At 44.8% G+C, this 26,021-nt stretch overlaps 1 protein-coding gene across 1 annotated transcript in view; it reads right to left on the reverse strand.

Annotated features, from left to right (window-relative positions):
• Positions 1 to 22,892, reverse strand: part of LOC121554949 (calcium/calmodulin-dependent 3',5'-cyclic nucleotide phosphodiesterase 1A-like) — a 97,354-nt gene extending 74,462 nt beyond the window's left edge. Inside the window, exons 1-2 of the mRNA XM_041868657.2 lie at positions 22,385 to 22,892; positions 17,563 to 17,589 (exon numbers count right to left, since the gene is read on the reverse strand). Of these exons, the coding sequence (XP_041724591.2) occupies positions 17,563 to 17,589; positions 22,385 to 22,485 (128 nt within the window). The 5' untranslated portion in view covers positions 22,486 to 22,892. The remainder of the gene's footprint in view (positions 1 to 17,562; positions 17,590 to 22,384) is intronic.
• Positions 22,893 to 26,021: the final 3,129 nt, after the last annotated feature.

A 26,021-nucleotide genomic window follows, 5' to 3' on the forward strand; every position in this document is an offset into this window, starting at 1 on the left:
CATTGCTTTGCACAAAAAGGGCTTCACAGGCAAGGATATTACCGCTAGTAAGATTGCACCTAAATCAACCATTTATCGGATCATCAAGAACTTCAAGGAGAGAGGTTCAATTGTTCTGAAGAAGGCGTCAGGGCGCCCAAGAAAGTCCAGCAAGCACCAGGACCGTCTCCTAAAGTTGATTCAGCTGCGGGATCGGGGCACCACCAGTGCAGAGCTTGCTCAGGAATGGCAGCAGGCAGGTGTGAGTGCATCTGCACGAACAGTGAGGCGAAGACTTTTGGAGGATGGCCTGGTGTCAAGAAGGGCAGCAAAGAAGCCACTTCTCTCCAGGAAAAACATCAGGGACAGACTGATATTCTGCAAAAGGTACAGGGATTGGACTGCTGAGGACTGGGGTAGAGTCATTTTCTCTGATGAATCCCCTTTCCGATTGTTTGGGCCATCTGGAAAACACCTTGTCCGGAGAAGACAAGGTGAGCGCTACAATCAGTCCTGTGTCATGCCAACAGTAAAGCATCCTGAGACCATTCATGTGTGGGGTTGCTTCTCAGCCAAGGGAGTGGGCTCACTCACAATTTTGCCTAAGAACACAGCCATGAATAAAGAATGGTACCAACACATCCTCCGAGAGCAACTTCTCCCAACCATCCAAGAACAGTTTGGTGACGACCAATGCCTTTTCCAGCATGATGGAGCACCTTGCCATAAGGCAAAAGTGATAACTAAGTGACTCGGAACAAAACATCGACATTTTGGGTCCATGGCCAGGAAACTCCCCAGACCTTAATCCCATTGAGAACTTGTGGTCGATCCTCAAGAGGCGGGTGGACAAACAAAAACCCACAACTTCTGACAAACTCCAAGCATTGATTATGCAAGAATGGGCTGCCATCAGTCAGGATGTGGCCCAGAAGTTAATTTACAGCAAGCCAGGGCGGATTGCAGAGGTCTTGAAAAAGAAGGGTCAACACTGCAAATATTGACTCTTTGCATAAACTGAATGTCATTGTCAATGAAAGCCTTTGACACTTATGGAATACTTGTAATTATACTTCAGTGTACCATAGTAACTACTGACATAAAGATCTAAGAACACTGAAGCAGCAAACTTTGTGGAGACCAATACTTGTGTCATTCTCAAAACTTTTGACCACGACTGTATATCCAGGCTATACCTAACCTGACACGATATCACATGGGAAAACTTGACAAGAAGCAACAAGTGTTCACATAATCTTGGAACTCAGAATTAAACCTTGCATGGCCTAGCTAGACATTTTACATTTTAGTCATTTAGCAGACGCTCTTATCCAGAGCAACTTCCAGTTAGTGAGTGCATACATTTTTCATACTGCTAGCTCAGCCAGGTGACAACCCTACGACTGCTAGCTAGCTATTCGATATGTTAACAGTCTGTCACCAGCGACTATTGTTAAATTGGGTCTATAACTGTCTGTAGTCATCACAATGACTTACGCAACTCTTCTAAACTAGAAAAGCTGAAACATGGAAGCTCTCTCTCCTCTCCTCCCACCAGCCAGCCAGCTTATAGACAGCACTGGGATTCCCTTCACAAGGGTACTGCTGACTGCTGAGGTATTGAACAGACTTCACAAAGACCTTCCCCTCTCTCCTATCTCTTCACAAAAGCCTTGCAGTTCTGACTCTCAGTTGCACAGGTGGTGGGGGTGTATTGATAAAGTGGGTGTTAGGTTGGGGGGGGGTGTATAGTTGTCACAGCGATGAGTTGGCGTGGTTTTGGCTTGGGGTTATGAACAGTATGGTACTGCATTTAAACTCTGTTTCCCTGTTGTGCTGCACTGTTGTCTCCAGGGGGGTTAGTGTGTGTGTGTGTGTGTGTGTGTGTGTGTGTGTGTGTGTGTGTGTGTGTGTGTGTGTGTGTGTGTGTGTGTGTGTGTGTGTGTGTGTGTGCGTGCGTGCGTGCGTGCGTGCGTGCGTGCGTGCGTGTGCATGTGTAAAGGGTCACCTGTTGTTTCCAGTTCCACACAGCGGTTCTCAGTGTAATGAAAGTCAGGCGTTAACTGACTTGGTGACCTGTAACTACCTCTCCACCCCCCCTCCCCAAAAAACAAAAGCACACTTTCACCGTTCACCACATGGCCTACAGGGCAGGCTGTAGGACAAGTCCAGACAAAGAGGTATGGAGGGCTAGCACCTGCTCACCTCATCTCTCTCTCTGCAGGTAAGCCCATCTGATGCCTGTCATGCTCAGCCCCTATCAGTTTCATGTGGAGCAGGGCCATACCCTGAGGACACAGGGAGGTAGAGTTTAGGCAGGTCTTTAATTGGACCAGGACCAGCTGGCAGAGGACGGGAGGGGAGGAGAGAGCTCTGGGTGGTGTAATAGAGTAATAGGCGGAGGGGTTTAATTTCATGATTAACAACTCATGGTGTGATTGTGGTTGTGGTAACGTACAGGAACCCCCCGCGACGGCTCTCAAGAAACTACACTATGTGCAAACTGGAAACTGCATATCCTGAGGCCGCATTTATTGTAGCTGGGGACTTTAATAAAGGAAATCTGAGGAAAACGCTACCAAAATTCTATCAACACATCTCCTGTGCTACACGCGCATCAAGGACTCTGGATCATTGCTACTCTCCCTTCCGGGACGACTACAAGGCCCTCCCCCGCCCTCCCTTTGGCAAATCAGATCACTCCTCCATTCTGCTCCTCCCCACCTATAGGCAGAAACTTAAGCAGGAAGCACCCGTGGTAAGGACTGTTCAATGTTGGTCTGACAAATCCCCCCCAAGATTTTTTTGTTCACACGGACTGGGAAATGTTCCGGGTCGCCTCTGAGAATAGTATTGACGTATACACTGACTCGGTGACTGGGTTCATCAGGAGGTGCGTAGAGGATGTGGTTCCCACTGTGAAGATTCAAACTAAAAACCGTGGATAGATGGCAGCATTCCCGCAAAACGAAACAATTTAACCATGGCAAGGTGACTGGGAACATGGACACGTACAAACAGACCAGCTATGATGTATGACGTCCGTAAGGCAATCAAAGAGGCAAAACGACAGTACAGGGACAAAGTGGAGTCGCAAGTCAACGGCTCAGACACAAGACGTATGTGGCAGGGACTCCAGCCACGTCGCGGACAGAGATGCCTCGCATCCGGAGAAGCTAAACACCTTCTTCGCCTGTTTCGAGGAAAACAACATCGAGCCGTCACCGCTCGCTCACGAGGACTGTGTGCTCTCGTTCTCCATTGCCGACATGAGTAAGTCATTTAAGCATGTTAACCCTCTACTACAGCTCAGCCTTCAACACCATAGAAGATCATCAAGGACCTCAGCCACTCGACCCACAGCCTGTTCACCCCGCTATCATTTAGATGGCAGAGACAGTACAGGTGCATCAAAGCTGGGACCGAGAGACTGATAAACAGCTTCTATCTCCAGGCCATCAGACTGTTAAATAGTCACCACTAGCCAGCCTCCGCCCAGTACCCTGCCCTGAACCTTAGTCACGGTTACTAGCTGGCTACCACCCGGTACTCTACTCTGCACATTAGAGACTGCTGCCCTATGTAGACTTCCTTCAGAAAGTATTCACACCCCTTGACTTTTTCCACATTTTGTTGTGTACAAAGTACGATTCAAATTGATTTAATTGTTATTTTTGGTCTTCGATCTACACAAAATACTCTGTAATGTCAAAGTGGAAGAAAAATTCTAACATTTATTTTTTAAATCATGAAAAATAAAACACTAATATATCTTGATTAGATAATTATTCACCCCCCTGAGACAATACATGTTAGAAACACCTTTGGCTGCGATAACAGCTGTGATTATTTTTGGTAAGTCTCTAAGAGCTTTGCACACCTGGATTGTACAATATTTTGAGGTTTTGTGTCACTGGCCTACACACAGTACCCCATAATGTCAAAGTGGAATTGTGTTTTTAGACATTTTTACAAATTAATTAAAAATGAAAAGCTGAAATGTCTTGAGTCAACAAGTATTCAACCCCTTCGTTATGGCAAGCCTTAATAAGTTCAGGAGTAAACATTTGCTTAACAAGTCACATAATAAGTTGCATGGACTCACTCTGTGTGCAATAATAGTGTTTAACATGATTTTTGAATGACTACCTCATGTCTGTATCCCACACATACAATTATCTGTAAGGTCAATCAGTGAATTTCAAACACAGATTCAACCACAAAGACCAGGGAGGTTTTCCAATGCCTCGCAAAGAAGGGCACCTATTGGTACATGGGTAAAAGAAAAAGAAAAAAGCAGATATACTGTATATCTCTTTGAGCATGGTGAAGTTATTAATTACACTTTGGATGGTGTATCAATACACCCAGTCACTGCAAAGATACAGCCGTCCTTCCTAACTCAGTTGGCGGAGAGAAAGGAAAACGCTTAGGGATTTCACCAGGAAGCCAATGATGACATTAAAACAGTTGCGGAGTGTAATGGCTGTGATAGGAGAAAACTGAGGATTGATCAACAACGTTGTAGTAATCCACAATACTAACCTAAATGACAGAGTGAAAAGAAGGAAGCCTGTACAGAATAAAAATATTCCAAAACATGCATCCTGTTTGCAGTAAGGCACTAATGTAAAATTGCAACAACAAAAAATTGGGGCAAATCCCAACACAACACATCACTGAGTAACGCTCTTCATATTTTCAAGCATTGTGGTGGCGTCATCATGTTATGGGTATGCTTGTTATCGACAAGCACTAGGGATTTTTTTAAATAAAAATAAACAGTTCAGTCTGCTTTCCAACAGACACTGGGATACAAATTCACCATTCAGCAGGACAATAACCTAAAACACAAGGCCAAATCTCCACTGGAGTTGCTTACCAAGACGACATTGAATGTTCCTGAGTGGCCTAGTTACAGTTTTGACCTAAATCGGCTTGAAAATCTATGGCAAGACTTGAAAATGGCTGTCTACCAATGATATTTATATTCCGGACTCTGACATTGCTTGTTATGATATTTCTTAATTTCTTTCTTTTTTACTTTTTGGATTATGTGTGTATTGCTTTGTATTGCTAGGTATTACTGCAGTGTTGGAGCTAGAAACACAAACATTTCGCTGCACCTGCGATAACATCTGCAAATCTGTGTACATGACCAATAAACTTTGATTTGATTTGATTTTAGAGAGAAGATGGACCAGGGTATTTTTGGATAGAGGTGTGATAAGGCGTTCACATGCTTCCCAGCCGAAACAGTTCGGTAGAGTTCGTGCATATATAATGAGGACATTTTGTGACGTTTTGTTTGTTTTCCACTTCGGTGAGTTTTGGGGGGCTGTTCGGGCACGCACATGTTTTCTGGAGGCAAGTCGATGTTCGGAGCCGAAGTCTACACCCCTTTGTCGGTGATTGATCAACAGTAAAGTCTTTGTTGTCATTGAATAAGAGACGACTCGTTTTCATGCAAAACATGTTTTTCATTAGTTAGATGTAAAACTGCGCGACTAAGATACCCTCGGCAAAAAACGTCAAAATTTATGACGGATTTATTGAGTTATCTTAGATTAATTCTGACTATTTTGAGGAAGTGTATACTGGCTACGGCGTCTCAAAATGGACAAACAGTACTATTGTGCTTTTATCGTTTTTCAAGTGAAGGTCTTTTAAGTGAGTATGCAAGCACACTCGTTCGGTTCGCCTAGCCAACTCCGACTAGCCGCCAGCCGAACTGAAGCATGCTGACGCCTTTACTGGTGGTGAATCCCTAGCTCTACTGAATGAATGGCCATGCCCATGAAGGTGCCCCAAGTCTTCTGTCCTGCTGGCTGTTAGTTTTCACCCATCTCTCTGGCTCTCTCTGATCCCATCTTTCTCTTGCACTCTTTCTTTCTACATCCCCCATCCCCATTTCTCTCTCCCTTCTCTCCTCCCTTTCTTCTCTCATCCCTACATAGAGTTAGCTGTGCTGTGTGTGTACATTATGTGCCAGAGTGCAGACTGTGGCAGTAACAGACAGTGGTGGGTTAAGGCTGAGGGTGAGCACCCTGCCCTAAATAACTTGGCCTACTTCTGCACTGTACTCAGCTCAGGGGCTGTGTTTGTCAGAAAGTTGTTTTGGATAAAAGCGAAAATATATGATTATTTCTGATGTTAGCAACCCAGAACCATGTAGAATCTCAGTCACTGGTCAGTATTGGGCCTGAGCCAGCGCAATATTGGTGTTGGCTGTGGTGCATGGAATACAGGGCTATATTTGGATGCCATATAATTACTTTACCATATGTTTTCTCCATACTTTTTTTCTTAAGTGTAAAACATATCCTTTTTTGGCTTGTTTGAGGATCCAAATAAATCCCAAGTTACAATTTTCTTGACATTGTTTGAAAACCTAGAGATTACCCTTTCCAGCAAATGGAGCGAGAGAGGAAAGCCATTTACTATGATCTGATGTTGTGAGTGAGAAAGCGAGAGAGAGAGAAAATGAGAGAAAGCAAGAGAAAGAGAACATCTATTTACTATGATCTAATATTGATTCAGAGCTGTAATAAATGACAACAAGGTGCCTGTAAGTGAAATGCATGAATCATGACAGAATAATGCAACAAAAACATGGAGATTAGTCCAGTTCATTAATCCACAGGAGACTCTGATGCCAGATGGCCAGAGCTATGATGTACTGCACCGTATGTTGCTAAGAGATGGAAGATGCTTGGGGGGCAACCATACTGTAGGCAAGACAAAAGTAATATAGGGCCTTAAACTAGACCATAGAACCAACATATGAATGAGGACTCACCCAGAACCAAATCTTATGTGTGCTGGCCTGCTACGTTTCATCTGTTACAAGAGACTGAGGACTCTGAGGAACAATCATGTACTAGTGCATTAGCTAGGCCTATTCCTGACTAGTATAGCTGTCCAACTGTGTGTGTGTGTGTGTGTGTGTGTGTGTGTGTGTGTGTGTGAGTGTGTGTTGTGTGTGTGTGTCTGTGTGCATGCGCGTGCGTGTGTGTGTGTACAGCTTTAGTAAAGTCTTTCCTCCCTGTGTCTGACAGACAGACAGACCCCAGAGCACATAGTCAGTGCAGAGCAGGTTGCTTCTCTTCTATGACTGTTAACTTCCTGGGAAATTCCTAGTGAGAGTATTCCTGTAAGTGCCTGGCAGACCTGGGTTCAAATACTATTACAAATATTTCAGACACTTAAAGTGTTTGCTCTATCCTGCCTGGAGTGCCATCTGGCGCGGTTTGTCATTTTAGGACTATTCTATAAGTCCATTAAATCAAGCAAATTATTTCAAATAGTATTTGAACCCAGGTCTGGTGGCTGGTCTGGTCATGGTCTCCTTGCCCTGACAGGAGTGGAAGGAAATGGTGCACTACTCTGCAGCTCTGCATTTAGCTCTTACCCTCTGTGAAAAATGGCAGAAAGGCACCGGAACCCCATTCGGCTGTTAGCATGTGATTGTGATAGCCCTGTTAGCCCTGTGGTGCTAAGAGGCTTTTCAGGCCTGTGGGGCTATAGGGGAGGCTTGGCAGTATGCTGAGTGGATTCTTTAGTCTTGTACTCGCTGTACACACACAGCCTGTATTTATATATATATTTTTTTTTTTATATTTTACGTCATTTAGCTGACGCTCTTATCCAGAGCGACTTACAGTTAGTGCATACATTATTATTTTCATACTGGCCCCCCGTGGGAAACGAACCCACAACCCTGGCGTTGCAAACGCCATACTCTATCAACTGAGCTACCTCCCTGCCTGCCATTCCCTCCCCTACCCTGGACGACGCTGGGCCAATTGTGCGCCGCCCCATTGGTCTCCCGGTTGCGGCCGGCTACAGCAGAGCCTGGATTCGAACCAGGATCTCTAGTGGCACAGCTAGCACTGCGATGCAGTGCCTTAGACCACTGCGCCACTCGGGAGGCCTATAATTCCTGGGATTCAGTGTTTGTTAGTGATGAACAATTCATATAGTGAACCTCCAAATGGTGACAACGGTGAGTGCGATCATCCTCAAGCCATGGCGTCAACCTCAAGCCATGGCCCCAGACAGTGACACATATGTGCTGTTATAGCAACAATGAAATGGAACGATTTGTCTCTCTATAACCTACTAGAACAAAAGTATTATATACTTATATATAAAATCACTATGGATGCCTTTTCAGCTATCAGTACATGCTGAAAAGACCAAAACGTGTCCAATGAACTGTATAGATAGAGAGACTAAATACTATACAACAAGTTGGCCAAATGTCAATGGACAGGTAATAAGCTGAACACATAGCCTAGCTATTTCAAAAACAAGAAACCTAATCTTGATGTTTGGTTGTTTGCCTAAATCATTTGAGGGAGCCTGAGGTACTGTACGTGAGACATATTGAATGTGGGGAATTGGTAATTGGTAATTGCATTGCAACACATTCATTCTGTGGCAGAATTGGTTGTAAAGAAACATGGCGCTGCAGGGTCTAATCAAGAGGAGAAGAAAGAGGCGCAGACAGGCCGTTCTGTTGAGAATCGACAGTCAACATCAAGGGATTCTAATAGAAAAAGAGGAATGATAAGACAGCGACATGCAATTCCACAAAAGCCAGGACAGAATATTCACTGCCGGTTGTATCTTAGTCTAAGATATTGTTCAGACATTCTTGTAGTTATGGCTAAACAAGTGTCCTCTACTTCCCCTATGTGGACAGGCTGCTAGTGTCCTAATGTTTATGGACTGACACAGACCTATTTTCAGTGGTGTGGCAACTGCCAACAACATACTGTATGTGTATTTGATCAGATGCCAAGTTGTTCAAAGACATGCCCTCTATCAGAAACCAATTAAACATTATAGCAATGAAGGCCACATTCCTGAATAGAATGTCTACACTTCACAATGATTGGCTGCCATTAAGAGCTGCCTATAATTGGAGTGTGAAAATGAAGAAAGAAAACCCAGAGAGAACAGAACAGCTAGTTGCCAGGAAACACCACAGCACAGTGGATCAATCAACCAATCTGCTGCTGCTGCTCGGTCAGGGACAGTGACTTACTGAACATATGTATGTACACAATAGAAGGTTACAGCTCGATTGGAGTCACAGCACATGCAAGTACACCCACAAACACACACAACAAGGGTTTGGATTTGGGTGGATAGGGTTCAAGGAGTTTTCAATGTTTTAATTTACCAGGTAAGTTGACTGAGAACATTCTCATTTATAGCAGTGACCTGGGGAATAGTTACAGGGGAGAGGAGGGGGGATGAATAAGCCAATTGGAAGCTGGAGATGATTAGGTGGCCATGATGGTATGAGGGCCAGATTGGGAATTTAGCCAGGTCACCGGGGTTAACACCCCTACTCTTACGATAAGTGCCATGTGATCTTTAGTGACTACAGAGAGTCAGGACACCCGTTTAACGTCCCATCTGAAAGACAGGACTACTGAGCATATATGCACACTACAGAATAGATGAGACGAAGAGGCTTCAGGGACAGGGTTCTGTGCACACAACAGAATAGATGAGACGAAGAGGCTTCAGGGACAGGGTTCTGTGCACACAACATAATAGATGAGACGGAGAGGCTTCAGGGACAGGGTTCTGTGCACACAACAGAATAGATGAGACGGAAAGGCTTCAGGGACAGGGTTCTGTGCACACAACAGAATAGATGAGGCGGAGAGGCTTCAAGGTCAGGGTTCTGTGCACACAACAGAATAGATGAGGCGGAGAGGCTTCAAGGACAGGGTTCTGTGCACACTACAGAATAGATGTGATGGAGAGGCTTCAGGGACAGGGTTCTGTGCACACTACAGAATAGATTAGATGGAGAGGCTTCAGGTACAGGATTCTGTGCACACAAACAGAAGCAATGGAGTCAGAGCTACTGAGCATAACACAAGGTATAGATGGAGAGGAGTCAAAGCCAGGGATACTAAAAGGATAAGTAGTTTATAGCCATCTACCCTATCCTCTGCACAATCTGGAGACAAGCTGCATGTACTATGAATACATCTTCTCTTCACGCTTTTACTGAGACAACTTGACTGACAGTTGACTGTCAGAGCCACAGCTTGATTTATATGCTGGATCAAAAGCTTTTAACCTCTTGGAAATAAAATGTAGGAACAGTGGCTAAAATAGTGTTGGATATGATAATATGTCAGAGAGGGCTTGAGCGTAAGCATTTGGCCAAGTACACTGTTGCTTTTACACTGAATGCTTTTAGACAAAACATAGGGTTCAGGGATGCAGACTTGACAGAAGGTATAGCTAGAGTGGAATCAGAGTCAGGAATACTTTACTAAAGGATACTTATACTAAAGAATAAGTACTTAGCAGTGGTGGAAAAAGTACCCAATTGTCATACTTGAGTAAAAGTAAAGATACATTAATAGAAAATGACTCAAGTAAAAGTGAAAGTCATCCAGGAAAATACTACTTCAGTAAAAGTCTAAAAGGTATTTGGTTTTAAATATACTTAAGTATCAAAAGTAAATATAATTGCAAAACTATACTTAAATATCAATTTCAAATTGCTTATATTAAGCAAACCAGACTTCTTTATTATTTTATTTACGGATAGCCAGGGGCACACTACAACACGCAGACATAATTTACAAATGAAGCATTTGTGTTTAATGAGTCCGCCAGATCAGAGGCAGTATGCATGCCCAGGGATGTTCTCTTGATAAGTGCGTGAATTGGGCCATTTCCCTGTCCTGCTAAGCATTCAAAATGTAATGAGTACTTTTGGGTGTCAGAGGAAATGTATGGAGTAAAAAGTACATTATTTTCTTCAGGAATGTAGTGAAGTAAAAGTAAAAGTAGTCAAAAATATAAATAGTAAAGTACAGATACCCCAAAAGACTCCTTAAGTAGTACTTTAAAGTATTTTTATTTAAGTACTTTACACCACTGGTACTTAGTACAGCTGTAGGATCTTAATTTGACGTATATTGTCACAGCAAAAATATCCTGCAGCAACCGGATTTGAACGTTTAATCCATAACGTTGCTTGATCGGCTATTAGCTGGCCAAAAGTAGTCTACATGAAAAGTGCAATACTCTTAATATAACTGTGTGTAAGTGTGGGTTTTCAGTGAATTTATGTAAATCACAAAGCTCATCTGCATTTCCTGCAGTGCAGGAAAATGATCAGTAACAAAAGAGTGATTAAATTAAGATCCTACATCTGTAGGTATGCACTACGCATTATGTATCTGGCCTCTGCTAACTCTGGAGACAAGCTGCATGTACTATGAATACATCTTCTCTTCACACTTTTACTGAGACAGCTTGACTGACAGTTGGCTCTTAGAGTCACAGCTTGACTCATATCTGTTCTGCTCATATCATTGATGCCTGGTCAAAAGCTATTACGCTCTAACAGTAGATAGAGCTTCAGTAAACAGATGGCCCATTTTAGCTATGGCATCCTCAAAGCTAAATCTGAACCGCACTTTCCAGAATTTGGGGTTTTAATTCCAATTGATTGATTGAAGTGAAAACATTTTCAACATACTGTATAGTATCCCCTATTGACGTCACATTGAGTGGATTGAGTGGGATAGTTCATCGGGTACCTCTAGTGGAGAGAACTCTATGGAATGATTCAATATATATGATTCAATATTTGAAAGTCATTATTGCTACAAAAACAGTTTAAATCAAAACCATTAACTAACATGATCTATTCATGAAAAGGTATCAGAATGATTTGGTTTATCGATCACATTAACCCTGTTTTAAACCAGCAGAGAATGGACAATAAATCCATGCGATCTGTTCAACTACACAGTTCACAACAGCTCCCTGAATCATTGGCCAAATGCTGTACCCTCTAATCTCTTGTGGAGAGATAATAATAATATAATAATATGCCATTTAGCAGACGCTTTTATTCAAAGCGACTTACAGTCATGCGTGCATACATTTTTGTGTATGGGTGGTCCCGGGGATCGAACCCACTACCTTGGCGTTACAAGCGCCGTGCTCTACCAGCTGAGCTACAGAGGACCACGATGCAGTTAACATAGGATGGTATCGCACCGTCTGTCAACAGACTGTGGGATGCGACGACAAACAAGGAACTTTGTTCCGGTGCATAGATTTTTGTGTCACCCTCTAACCACATTGCTACAGTTTTGTTGAATACTGTATAACCACATCTCTACAGTTCAGTTCTGTTGAATACTGTGTCGTGACGTGACTTACTTTAATGTATGACTGTTATTTATCGAATCACCTAACTATGTTTAATTGTCACTCGATTAAATGAATCATGTAACAATTAACTCATTAGGAATTTGAAGTTGTTTAACGAGTTACCATCTCCCGAATTAAACTCTTAGAAGATATATGTTATATATATCAATACGTCACTTATTAAATAATTACCTCTTATCAGTTTCATTCTGAACGTCGCATAATCCTTGAATCTGCAAGAACCCTAACCTTATTGATGAATCAGCAATACACAAATTGGCTTAATTATTTATTTACTAACTAACTAAATAATAACACAATACAAACACACATAGGTTATTGATTACTAACGTAATACAATGAAAACAGGTCCCTAGTGGACTGGACTAACATTAGCATGAATGGTTGGGTAGTGGAGGGGTTAGAATGGATGGGAGAGAGAGATTCAAACTATCGTGGTTACTTTGGAGACTATGCTCACCGTAATCATAATACTTATGCACCCTAATAACGCTCATTCGGATTAGAAAAGCAACATGTATTTATGTGTAGCTGTCCTCGATAGTTGAGTTGATGATGTAGGACTCTGGTTTGCCCACCAGAGATCCCAATGTCCTTGGTAGAGTTTCTGGTCGTAGTGCTGGTTAGAATGGGTACTTCAGACATACCAGCGGTTGTCTGAAAGGGATTGTCCTCTATCTCGTGTCTTTAGTGAAAGTTCTCTAGACGACTATACATGCCAGCTGCAGACTAAAATGATAAGGTCTAGTGCAGTGCCTTCTTCTTCACCTCGTGGGTTGAGAGTTTCAGAGTTTCTCCATTTCAAACGTGTGTCAACCATTTTAAGCCGTGGGGCTTACTGGTCTGGTAGAAATTCAACCATTTGCAACGTTTGGCTCACGCTTCACATCTGCTGGTCTAAAGGATGATTTGTTTTTCAAGGCTTTTTATGCACTCGGGGTAAAAGTGGCATTCCATCATGTTTACACGATCTCTGATGTCACTCGGGGTGTGGCTAGTCACTGTGCATAGTTTATGAAAAACGATTATCTCATTAGAAGACTAAAATCACATTGTTATCTTCACAAATGTTTTATTATACTTAATCATTCGTTTTATACAACAAATATATGCAAACCCCCCCCAGAGATACAGTTATGTTGTTCCACCGTCTTTAATGACATCACAACATAGTAACAAATTTGACATGATTGTTCTTTAAGTCACCACCAACCATTTCCCACATACTTTTAAGTAGGAATGTTGTTTCATTATCCACTTTTGGATGTTGGAGTTTTGGTGGGAAGACTTCCTTTGTTAACAAAGGGGTCCTTTCTCCCAATACTTCATGGCAAGGAAGAGAAAGTCTCTGCAAGGCATTTATGACCGGTCATAAAACTGTGCCTAGCAGGAATCTTTGATCCTCAGCCTGTGAGGGCAAGTCATGACAACTGTATAACCACATCTCTACAGTTCAGTTCTGTTGAATACTGTATAACCACATCTCTACAGTTCAGTTCTGTTGAATACGGTATAACCACATCTCTACAGTTCAGTTCTGTTGAATACGGTATAACCACATCTCTACAGTTCAGTTCTGTTGAATACGGTATAACCACATCTCTACAGTTCAGTTCTGTTGAATACTGTATAACCACATCTCTACAGTTCAGTTCTGTTGAATACGGTATAACCACATCTCTACAGTTCAGTTCTGTTGAATACGGTATAACCACATCTCTACAGTTCAGTTCTGTTGAATACTGTATAACCACATCTCTACAGTTCAGTTCTGTTGCACCTGGCTCTATATACTGCTGTGGAATACTAATGCAGAGTTCTGTATCATTATATTTCTCCACACTTCACAACCCACACTGACCCTAACATCTCAGAGAAAGACAGACAGACTGAGCTGTGCTGAGGGCCTGACTCTCTCCGACAAGGACCATTGTAAAAGAGCACCTCTCTGTGAGCATGTTACATAAATGGAAGTATTCAACAGGAGAATGCATAATGCAGCTGGGAAGTGTGTGTGTGTGTGCCTGCGTGTCTCCCTCTGTGTGTGTTTGTGTGTGTGTGAAGGCCACTTCATCCAATTTAACATTATCTGAATTTGCTCTCTGTGAGAGCCACTGACCCCACCAGAGTTCATCCATACTGTAGGAAAGGGATGTATCAAGTAGTGTTGCAAAATTCTGGGAATTTTCAATAAATTCCCTGGTTTTCACAAAATCCCAGTTGGAGGATTCCCGGAATTAGGAGGGAATAAGCAGGAATTCCGCGTTACTCCAACCAGGAATTCTGGAAAACCAAGGAATTTATTGAAAGTTCCTGGAGTTTTGCAACCCTAGAAACAAGACTCTAAACCCACACAGTACTGTATAGTATGAATAAAGTATTTAAACCCACGTACAGTAAAGCTACAACAAGAGCCTCACACACTTCATCCTATAGATACTTTACTGTCAAATAAAGTCTCCATACGGTTTAATGAATGCTCCTTCAGTCTTCCAATCGTTTGTGGATGAGACTTTCCGGGACTTGCATGGACAGGGTGTAGTGGTGTATATTGATGACATTCTAATATACTCCGCTGCACGAGCCGAGCATGTGTCCCTGGTTCGTCGGGTGCTTGGTAGACTGTTGGAGCATGACCTGTATGCAAAGGCGGAGAAATGTCTGTTCTTCCAGGAGTCCATCTCCTTCCTGGGACACCGGTTGTCCACGTCAGGGGTGGAGATGGAGATTGACCGTGTTTCAGCCGTGCGCAATTGGCAGACTCCCTCCACGGTGAAGGAGGTGCAACGGTTCTTGGGTTTTGCCAATTACTACCGGAGGTTTATCCGGGGCTTTGGGCAGGTAGCAGCTCCCATTACCTCCCTGCTAAAGGGGGGTCCGGTGCGTCTGCAGTGGTCGGCTGAGGCGGACAGGGCTTTTAGGCATCTGAAGGACCTGTTTACCTCGGCTCCAGTGCTGGCACATCCGGATCCCTCTTTGGCGTTCCAAGTTGAGGTGGATGCGTCCGAGGCTGGGATCGGTGCTGTACTGTCTCAGCGCTCGGGTACGCCACCTAAACTCCGCCCCTGTGCTTTCTTTTCTAAGAAGCTCAGTCCGGCGGGGCACAATTATGATGTGGGGGACAGGGAGCTGTTAGCTGTGGTGCAAGCCCTGAAGGTGTGGAGGCATTGGCTTGAGGGGGCTAAACACCCTTTTCTCATTTTGACTGACCATCGTAACCTGGAGTACATCCGGGCGGCGAGGAGGCTGAACCCTCGCCAGGCTAGGTGGGCTCTGTTTTTCACCCGATTTGTATTTACGCTCACCTATAGACCAGGGTCACAGAACGCTAAGGCAGACGCCCTGTCCCGACTATATGACACAGAGGAGAGGTCCATTGAGCCTACTCCCATACTTCCGGAGTCTTGTCTGGTGGCACCGGTGGTATGGGAGGTTGATGCGGACATCGAGCGGGCGTTACGTACCGAGCCTACTCCCCCACAGAGTCCAGAGGGTCGGAAGTACGTGCCGCTCGAGGTTCGTAATCGATTAATATATTGGGCTCACATGTCACCTTCCTCTGGCCATCCTGGTATTGGTCGGACAGTGCACTGCCTTAGTGGAAAGTACTGGTGGCCCACTTTAGCTAAGGACGTGAGGGTTTATGTTTCCTCCTGCTCGGTGTGCGCCCAGTGTAAGGCGCCTAGACACCTACCCAGAGGGAAATTACAACCCCTACCCGTTCCACAACGACCGTGGTCTCACCTCTCGGTGGATTTTGTCATGGACCTTCCCCCCTCCCAGGGGAACATGACGATCTTGGTCGTTGTGGATCGGTTTTCTAAGACCTGCCGTCTCATTCCTATGCCAGGTCTCCCTACAGCCCTACAAACTGCTGACGCCCTGTTTACACACGTCTTCCGGCACTATGGGGTACCTGAGGATATAGTGTCTGATCGGGGTCCCCAGTTCACCTCTAGAGTCTGGAGGGCGTTTATGGAACGTCTGGGGGTCTCGATTAGCCTTACCTCAGGTTTTCACCCCGAGAGTAATGGGCAGGTGGAGAGAGTGAACCAGGATGTGGGTAGGTTTCTGAGGTCCTATTGCCAGGACCGGCAGGGGGAGTGGTCGGAATATATCCCCTGGGCAGAGATGTCTCACCTTGGCATCAGAGCCAGATCGAAGCCCCTGCGGTGGACGAGTGGTTTCGGCGCTCGGAAGAAACCTGGAACGTTGCGCATGTCCATCTACAGCGAGCGATCAGGCGGAAAAAAGGCGAGCGCCGATTGCCACCGCAGTGAGGCTCCGGTATATGCACCGGGGGACCGGGTCTGGCTCTCGACCCGAAACCTGTCCCTTCGCCTGCCCTGCCGGAAGCTGGGTCGGCGGTTTGTGGGGCCATTTAAAGTCCTGAGGAGATTGAACGAGGTATGTTATAGGTTACAACTGCCCATTAATTGCCGCATTAACCCCTCGTTCCATGTGTCTCTCCTCAGGCCGGTAGTAGCTGGTCCACTCCAGGAGAGTGAGGTACGAGAGGCTCCTCCGCCCCCGTTGGACATGGAGGGGGCTCTGGCGTACTCAGTCCGTTCCATCTTGGATTCGAGGCGTCGGATGGGGGGCCTGCAGTATCTCGTGGAGTGGGAGGGGTACGGTCCGGAGGAACGGTGCTGGGTCCCTAGGAGGGACATCCTAGATCCCTCCATGTTGAGGGATTTCCACCGGAGTCATCCGACTCGCCCTGCTCCGCGTCCTCCTGGCCATCCCCGAGGCCGGGGTCGGCGCACGGCTAGGGCCGCGCGTCAAGGGGGGGGTACTGTCACGGATTCAGCCGAGGCTGCACCACCTCCTTGCTCGGGCAGGCTTCGGCGTTCGTCGTCCCCGGAGTACTAGCTGCTGCCGATCTATGTGTCAGTGTTTGTCTTGTTTGGTCTTTATTGTTTACACCTGTTTCCCATTATGTTTTATTGTGTTCCCTTTATAACCCTCTGTTTCTCATTGTGTATTGTGCGTAATTGTTTTGGTCTTTTCGGCAGTTGCCCATGTGTGCAGGTTGTATCGTTCCTCTCTGTATGAGGTTGCCTTTGTACTTTGGATTTGCACTGTATCCAGTAAAGTATCTGCCAGTAGCTCGGTGTCCTGCTCTTGACTTCGCCTACCGCATACACGTCGCTTTGACAGTGTGACAATTCAGCTCTAACAGATTGTTTGTTGAAAGATTGATCTAAGGCAACATCTACCAATGCTTTGTGTTATAAATTTGTAGGCTAATAACTGTATGCATACGATAAGAGTTGGTATCATTATATAGCATGTGGGCATGTTTGATAAAGTAGAGAGAGACAGCAGACAGACAGACACCATGGGACGTACCTTTGAGACGTGTTTTTGTACTTCTGCCTGAAAAACAAGATGAGGAGTGTACATTAGATTAGTATGCCATACAAAGTACACCATCGCTCTGAGATAGAGCTGCTGCCCAAATGGCACCCTTTTCCCTATATAGTGCACTTTTGACCAGAGCTTTTCAGTCAAAAGTAGTGCACTAAATAGCAGGGTTGGGCTCAATTCAGAATTGTTTAATTGACTCCAATTCAACTCATGAGTTGAAATTCAAATTGAATTGGCTACACCCTACAGGATGTAGAATTTGAATTTGAGTTTTAATTACAGGAAGTAGAATTTTATTCAGTGCAATTCAAATAAATTCCACTCAGTCATAGAACGTTTAATTGAATCTGTCAGGTCACACTTCCAGATACCAAAGACCATATCACTTTTCTCTGGAAACAATACTCTTAACGTTAGTGCTTAGGATAGCCAATTATATTTCCACCAACCATTGCATTTCTTTGGCTTCTTTTTTAAGGCCTTGAGGTCAACTTTAGGGTTAAACTAATGCATTCTGGGAAATGTAGTATTTTCCATAAGTGATTAATGAAATAATATAATAATTTAATAATATTCGCATACAGGTTTTGTTTTCTTTGATCATTAATTTTAAGTTTGTCCTGAAAATCTATTGTTTCAACAATATTTTATATGCATGTATATAACAACGTTTGATGTTTTATGTACAAGATGTATATTTGTATAGACAACAACTAATATACAATAGAAGAGGAATTAGAATTTAATTGCACTGAATTCAATTATATTTCCTTTAATTCAAATTCAAATTGCAATTCTGTAACCTGTTTACTACTTCAATTCAAATTCAACAATCCTGCTAAATAGGGAATAGGGTGACATTTGAGAGTAGAGCTCTGCACGGGCATGAATTTTAAGCCTGAGCCTACCCATGCCCTCAACGTTCAGGCCCTACCCTACCCTACCCTACCCATGCCCTCAACGTTCAGGCCCTACCTTACCCAGGCCCGATTGTTTCTGCCAAATGTAAGGCCCTGCCTGAAACTCAAAATCAGAAATAACTTCCTCTGTTAGTAAATCCATTAGCTGCTCCTCTCTGTCACTCGCTCCCTGCGCGCAGCTCGCTCTGCTCATGGCGGCTCTGTCTGTGAGTATACATAGCAACGGCTCCGCTTGGGCTGCTCTGCTCAATGAAGAGACATGAGAGCAATTCGCTTTTAGCTACTTTCTTCACTCTAAACTCCGACAACATTATTATTTTTCTGTGAAATAATCTCTCCTGTTTTATATTTGACGAGGTTGAAGCACTTCAGATATGCAGAGCACGTGTAAATGGCTCAGCTTCAAAATGTTAGTGATCAATTTAGTGATACCCGAGCCCTGCCCATACCCTAGTTATAGATGAAGAAACAGGCCCTACCCGGCCCTAACCCAATGTATAATGTTGGGGCCCGTCAGGCTCGGGTCGGGTAGCAGAGCTCTATGTGAGAGGCACTGACCCAGAAATAAATAATGAGTGTGTTTCTGCTATGGAGCAGTATTGCTTGGGGGATTCAGACTAGTCATGTTGGAGCTGTTTTTCTGTTTTCCCTCTTCTCTCCGGTCAGTCATCTCCTTCTAACTATAGGGCAGGGGAGGACCCTCACACACACACACACACACGTTTCATCTGGTGTGAAGATCCAGTGAAGAGGGGGTATGTTGGGAGAGAAACATGAATTATTACACTCACAGCAATCATCAACAGCAGTAAATGATGCATCACATAAAATGTGTTTGTCTCATTTTATAAAAAAATAAACCTCTACTTTAAACCATCTTTAATGAGAAGTTATGAGATAAGAACTAAATCACTCAAATTTAGCGCAATAATTTTGGAAATGATTTCCCCCTGTATGTTGTCGTGAATGAGCCTACTCAATATGACCTAATGACTCTTCCAGTCCCCAAACAGAATTGTGGTAACACTGAAACAAGAAAGATGAAGAAGAAGCTGAAGAAGGACAGGAAGAGGGCTCAACCACAAGCAGCTAGAGAGCAGCAGAACCTAGTCAAAGGCAGAGATGAAATGACTGGTGCAGGTAGACTGTAAGCAGATGTTCCTCTGCCGGAGGGCGGAGGTTTATCTTATATGGCGATACCCCCGTCAAACTCAAGCCCTGAGATGGAGCTGGTGGAGTTGCCTGATGGCATGTGCCTGATATCACATCCGGCCGTGATCGGGAGTCCCATATGGCGCCGCACAATTGGCCCAGCGTCATCCTGGTTAGGGGAGGGTTTGGCCGGTGTAGGCCGTCATTGTAAATAAGAATTTGTTCTTAACTGACTTGCCTAGTTAAATAAAGGTTAAATTAAAAAAACTAAAAACTAAAATAAATGTGGGCCATGAAGCAGATGACACCACAGATTGTCGTCACCTACGAAGGAACCAATGTGTTAGCTGACTGTGTAGACATCACGTGTAAAGGAGACAACGTGTTATGTAACTTTGCTTAGATGGGGGGGGGGGGGATGTATTGTGTGGCTGTAGTCAAATGATGCATGGGAAAGGACATTTGCTGCAGAAGACAGATCAGGAGCTGATTGATGTATTAGAAGTTTTGGGTAAGGTAAGAACAGAACTGAATTACTACTATACTATAGAAGATACTGCAATTTCCCCCTGTATGTCCCCCTGTATGTCCCCATGTATGTCCCCCTGTGTATGGTCCTGTATGTCCCCCTGTGTATGGTCCTGTATGTCCCCCTGTATGTCCCCCTGTATGTGACCCTGTGTGTCCCCCTGTGTGTCCCCCTGTGTCCCCCCCTGTGTCCCCCTGTGTATGTGACCCTGTATGTCCCCCTGTATGTCCCCCTGTGTATGGTCCTGTATGTCCCCCTGTATGTGACCCTGTATGTGACCCTGTATGTCCCCCTGTATGTGACCCTGTATGTCCCCCTGTATGTGACCCTGTATGTCCCCCTGTATGTGACCCTGTATGTGACCCTGTATGTCCCCCTGTATGTGACCCTGTATGTCCCCCTGTACGTGACCCTGTATGTCCCCCTGTACGTGACCCTGTATGTCCCCCTGTACGTGACCCTGTATGTCCCCCTGTACGTGACCCTGTATGTCCCCCTGTATGTCCCCTTCTGTGTGGCCCATGCCTATACAGAGGCTCAGTGTGACACCATGTCATTAGAGGGACAGGGAGACGTGCTCAGTGGAGAGGCCTGACTAAATGTAAAAAGGGCTTTATAAATACATTTGATTTGATTTATATATGTGTGTGTGTGTGTGTGTGTGTGTGTGTGTGCGCGCTGCTCTTTGTGAGCTGAGGTGATTAGAATGCTTTCAATCTCTGAGATCAGCCAGTTAACCAGCCAGTCAGCCAACCAGCCAGAAACAGCCAGTCAGCGGTCACTGTTTCCCCCAGCTGTGCTAACTTAGATCAGCCCCCTAAAGAGGATGGACAGGTATCTGCTCTGCTCTACTCTAACCTCTGTTCTCCTTCCCTCTACACTCCTCCCCTCTCCTCCCTTCCTCTCCTCTTCCATCCTCTGCTCTTCTCTTCTTTGTGACTTGTCCTCTCTCCTCTCTCCTCTCTCCTCTCATTTGCTCTCGTTTGCTCTCGTTTGCTCTCCTCTGCTCCATAGCAACACACCTGTCTGTCTCCTGCACCAGTGAGCCACAGGTATTCAGGGATTACATTGAGAGAACTTGTCCCACACTTCAGATTGGGAGATGAGCAGTGTGTGTGTGTGTGTGTGTGTGTGTGTGTGTGTGTGTGTGTGTGTGTGTGTGTGGAGATGCTTAGGGGACAGGGGGTAACTGAGGACTATGTGATCAGGGATTTCAGCGGTAGAGTGTGTGTAGGCGCAAACGTGTATATAGAGCGTGAGTGCACATTATAATGAACTATTGAATACAGACAATATTAGACAAGATTCAGTGATAAACAGTTTGCTACTACTGAGATACATGTTTGTCCGATACAAGTTTAACAGCTACATAATTGACCCATTCATTTGTTGCAAGCTGTGAAATTATATATTATGTAATAGCATATTAGTCTAATCATACTGCCAGCTGTATTTAGCCTAATCAATTTGTTGTGGTAACATATTGATTATGAGGTAAAAATAGAACTGCAGAAGAACACATTATACCATTATAATTTCCATTCATTCAATCATTAATTAATGTATAAATTAATTCATTCATTTACTGTAAAAACAGTAGGTACCTACCTGACTACCAACTTACCTACATACCTATCTGCTTAAGTATACACGTATATGCGCATACGCTAAGTACGTACGTACATGTGTACCACAGGAGGTTGGTGGCACCTTAATTGGGGAGGACGGGCTTTTGGTAATGACTGGAGCGGAATTTGTGGAATGGTATCAAATACAAACACATGGTTTGATGCCATTCCATTTGCTCTGTTTAAGCCATTATTATGAGCCGTCCTCCCCTCAGCAGCCTCCACTGCTACGTACATTTGTTCATACATACGCTGAAATCATGAAATGTACAAACCTACAGTTGTAGTGCTTTATACACACACTAATGTATTGTTTACAAAACAAAGATGTGCACATAAGAATCCTATTAAACGTGCTTCAATATACAGTATAGTGATGGAAAACTAAGATACTGCAGCAACGCGTCAGAACCGGCATAATACAACACTGCATCACTTCTGATAACAAATAAACATTTCACAAGAGCTTGAAATAATCTCACTCTTTAAACCACCCTTATAGATCACATGCCTCTAAGTCAGTCCCTCGCTGAGGAAGTTACACACGAGAGGAGGGATGAAAGAAGAGAACTTACATTCCCTTGAGTCGTATCCACATTTTCTCCGTCTGCTCAGTCTTTGGGTACTTTTGGGAGCTGTTGTCCATGCCATCTGTGTATGTACACAGTTCATCCATGCTGAATTTGTTATAAGGTGCAGCGGTTAACTGCGGTATCTCAGGTACGTACAGCAGCACTCTCTCTGTCTGCACTCTGCAGTGTGAATCCCTGAATCCTCAGAGCACTTCTCAGTCCGGTCCTCAGAGCATCATCCCTGTGCTGTAGTCACGGGAGTCTTGTCTCTTCTCTCCTCTCTACAGCTCCTGCATTACTTGTCTCATTAGCCTATTAGTGTATCAGAGCAGAGAGAGAGACAGCGGCTTCACACACTGCAGCTCTGTCAGGCAGGCAGGAAGGAATCACTCTCCACTACACACTGTCACTCACTGCCTGACTGTCAGATGGTTCAATTTCTCTAGAGTACCTCTCTCTCTCTCTCTCTGTTTCTCTATCAATTTCTCTCTCTTGCGCTATCTCGCTCTCTCTAGTACTCCGAGCATGTGCTGACCAACTGGCAAGTGTCTTCACTGACATTTTCAACATGTCCCTGACTGAGTCTGTAATACCAACATGTTTCAAGCAGACCACCATAGTCCCCGTGCCCAAGAACTCTAAGATAACCTGCCTAAATGACTACCGACCCGTGGCACTGACGTCTGTAGCCATGAAGTGCTTTGAAAGACTGGTCATGGCTCACATCAACAGCATAATCCCAGAAACCCTAGACCCACTCCAATTTGCATACCGCCCCAACAGATCCACAGATGATGCAATCTCTATCGCACTCCACACTGCCCTTTCCCACCTGGACAAGAGGAACACCTACGTGAGAATGCTATTCATTGACTACAGCTCAGCATTCAACACCATAGTGCCCTCAAAGCTCATCACTAAGCTAAGGATCCTGGGACTAAACACCTCCCTCTGCAACTGGATCCTGGACTTCCTGACGGGCCGCCCCCAGGTGGTAAGGGTAGGTAACAACACATCTGCCACACTGATCCTCAACACGGGGGCCCCTCAGGGGGTGCGTGCTCAGTCCCCTCCTGTACTCTCTGTTCACCCATGACTGCATGGCCAGGCACGACTCCAACACCATCATTAAGTTTGCCGACGACACAACAGTGGTAGGCCTGATCACCGACAACGATGAGACAGCCTATAGGGAGGAGGTCAGAGATCTGGCCGTGTGGTGCCAGGACAACAACCTCTCCCCTCAACGTGACCAAGACAAAGGAGATGATTGTGGACTACAGGAAAAAAAAAGAGGACTGAGCACGCCCCATTCTCATCGACGGGGCTGTAGTGGAACAGGTTGAGAGCTTCAAGTTCCTTGGTGTCCACATCACCAACCGAACTATCATGGTCCAAACACACCAAGACAGTCGTGAAGAGGGCACGACAAAGCCTATTCCCCCTCAGGAGACTAAAAAGATTTGGCATGGGTCCTCAGATCCTCAAAAAATTCTACAGCTGCACCATCGAGAGCATCCTGACTGGTTGCATCACCGCCTGGTATGGCAACTGCTTGGCCTCTGACCGCAAGGCACTACAGAGGGTAGTGCGTACGGCCCAGTACATCACTGGGGCAAAGCTCCCTGCCATCCAGGACCTCTATACCAGGCGGTGTCAGAGGAAGGCCCTCAAAATTGTCAAAGACTCCAGTCACCCTAGTCATAGACTGTTCTCTCTGCTACCGCACGGGCGAAGCGGTACCGGAGTGCCAAGTCTAGGTCCAAAAGACTTCTCAACAGCTTCTACCCCCAAGCCATAAGACTCCTGAACAGCTAATCATGGCTACCCGGACTATTTGCACTGCCCCCACCCCATCCCTTTTACGCTGCTGCTACTCTGTTAAGTATTTATGCATAGTCACTTTAACTCTACCCACATGTACATATTACCTCAACTAGCCGGTGCCCCCGCACATTGACTATGCAACGGTACCCCCCTGTATATATAGCCTCCCTACTGTCACTTTATTCTATTGTATATATAGCCTCCCTACTGTCACTTTATTTTTTACTTCTGCTCTTTTTTTCTCAACACTTTTTGTTGTTGTTTTATTCTTACTTTTTTGTTTAAAATAAATGCACTGTTGGTTAAGGGCTGTAAGTAAGCATTTCACTGTAATGTCTGCACCTGTTGTATTCGGCGCATGTGACCAATAAAATTTGATTTGATTTGATTTGATTACTTCTCTCTCTGTTTCGCTCTCTCTGTTTCTCTCTCTCTCTCTCTGGATTCCTTCTCTGTCTCTCTCTCTCTCGCTTGCACCTCTCTGATCACTCTCTCACCATGCGGTTTTGCAGCTCTGTGTACACTGATGCTGCAGCTGCTTATAAAACCCTCACTCCTGCGCAACGCTCCATCCCTCCACAACATAGGTGCAGGTAGGTAGGGAGGGAGGGTGGGAGGTACGGTAACGCAGAAGTAGCAGATGGCATCAGACACGACAGAGTCAGCACCACCACATCCAGCGATCACAGAGCGTTCAGAGCAGTCAGACTATGGTGAGCGGCTCCACCACACAGAAGCAGAGGAAGAGATTCCTCTCTCACCAAGAGGAGTTCAGTTGCATTTCCTCACATCAAGATCCAATGTAACGTGATGTGGTCAGTAGATGCGCATCACAAGCTGTAACAGCACTATCCTCTGTGGCTCTCACATCACATCCGCTCCGTTTGTCCAGGCAGTTCCATTGAGAGATGCTAGAGATGTTCAATTAGCGTCAGCTGCTTATGGCATAATTATCAAGCCCACCTAGAAATCTTTCAGGGCACCTCACTGAGAGAACTACAAACAGCTGAGGAGCCAGGGAAGCGGATCATCGGCAGCTGTAGAATAGATCCAAGTCGTAGAGCTTGCGGTTGGTTCCTTTATTATCACCAAGGTGCAGTAGCAATGAAATAAAGCAGATTGATAGCAGTAGCAGCATCTTGCATCCTGACTCCTCTCAGTGCCTCCTCTTACAGTTTATCGTCTTGCTGCTGATGCTACTACGTCCCCCCCCCATTCCACTATTGTCACTCTGGCTGGAAGGAAGGAATGGAGAGCTCTGATCTGATGAAAATGTCCTCATTGTTTGTGATGGAAAAGAGGCACCATGGCTGATTAGTGGGTCAGAGAAAGAGAGGGAAGATAAGAATGGAGAGATAAAGGTAGTGTAGCTAGATGGCTTGGGCTGAGATCAGTACTCTAAGCTTGCCCTTAATCATGAAAAAGAATGGCAGAAGCCGGAGAAAAACAAGGTCCAATAGAGAAAAAGGTAATGTTCACTCACTGTTCTCAGTGCTACCTCTTTGTGATGAACATATACGATTATAGCTATTATCCCACTGAGAAATAGTCTCACCTGGAACAGCAATACCACTGCAATGAATTAACACATTTCTCAATTTCATCATATTAAAACAGCATGTCACTCCTCTACCTAGAATTACTTCAAGGGTGCACCCAGCACTGTGCAGGTCTCTCAGAGCAGAATCATCCTAATCATATCCTTGAGGTCTGCTTGCTTTGCCTTCATATAATTACAGAACAGGAGATAGCAGCACGCAGAACAACTTAATTATTTTCAAATTAGCATGGCACGCCAAGCAGAAGCACATTT

This window comes from Coregonus clupeaformis, chromosome 40 (assembly GCF_020615455.1).
Source record: "Coregonus clupeaformis isolate EN_2021a chromosome 40, ASM2061545v1, whole genome shotgun sequence".
Classification (NCBI taxonomy): Eukaryota; Metazoa; Chordata; class Actinopteri; order Salmoniformes; family Salmonidae; genus Coregonus; species Coregonus clupeaformis.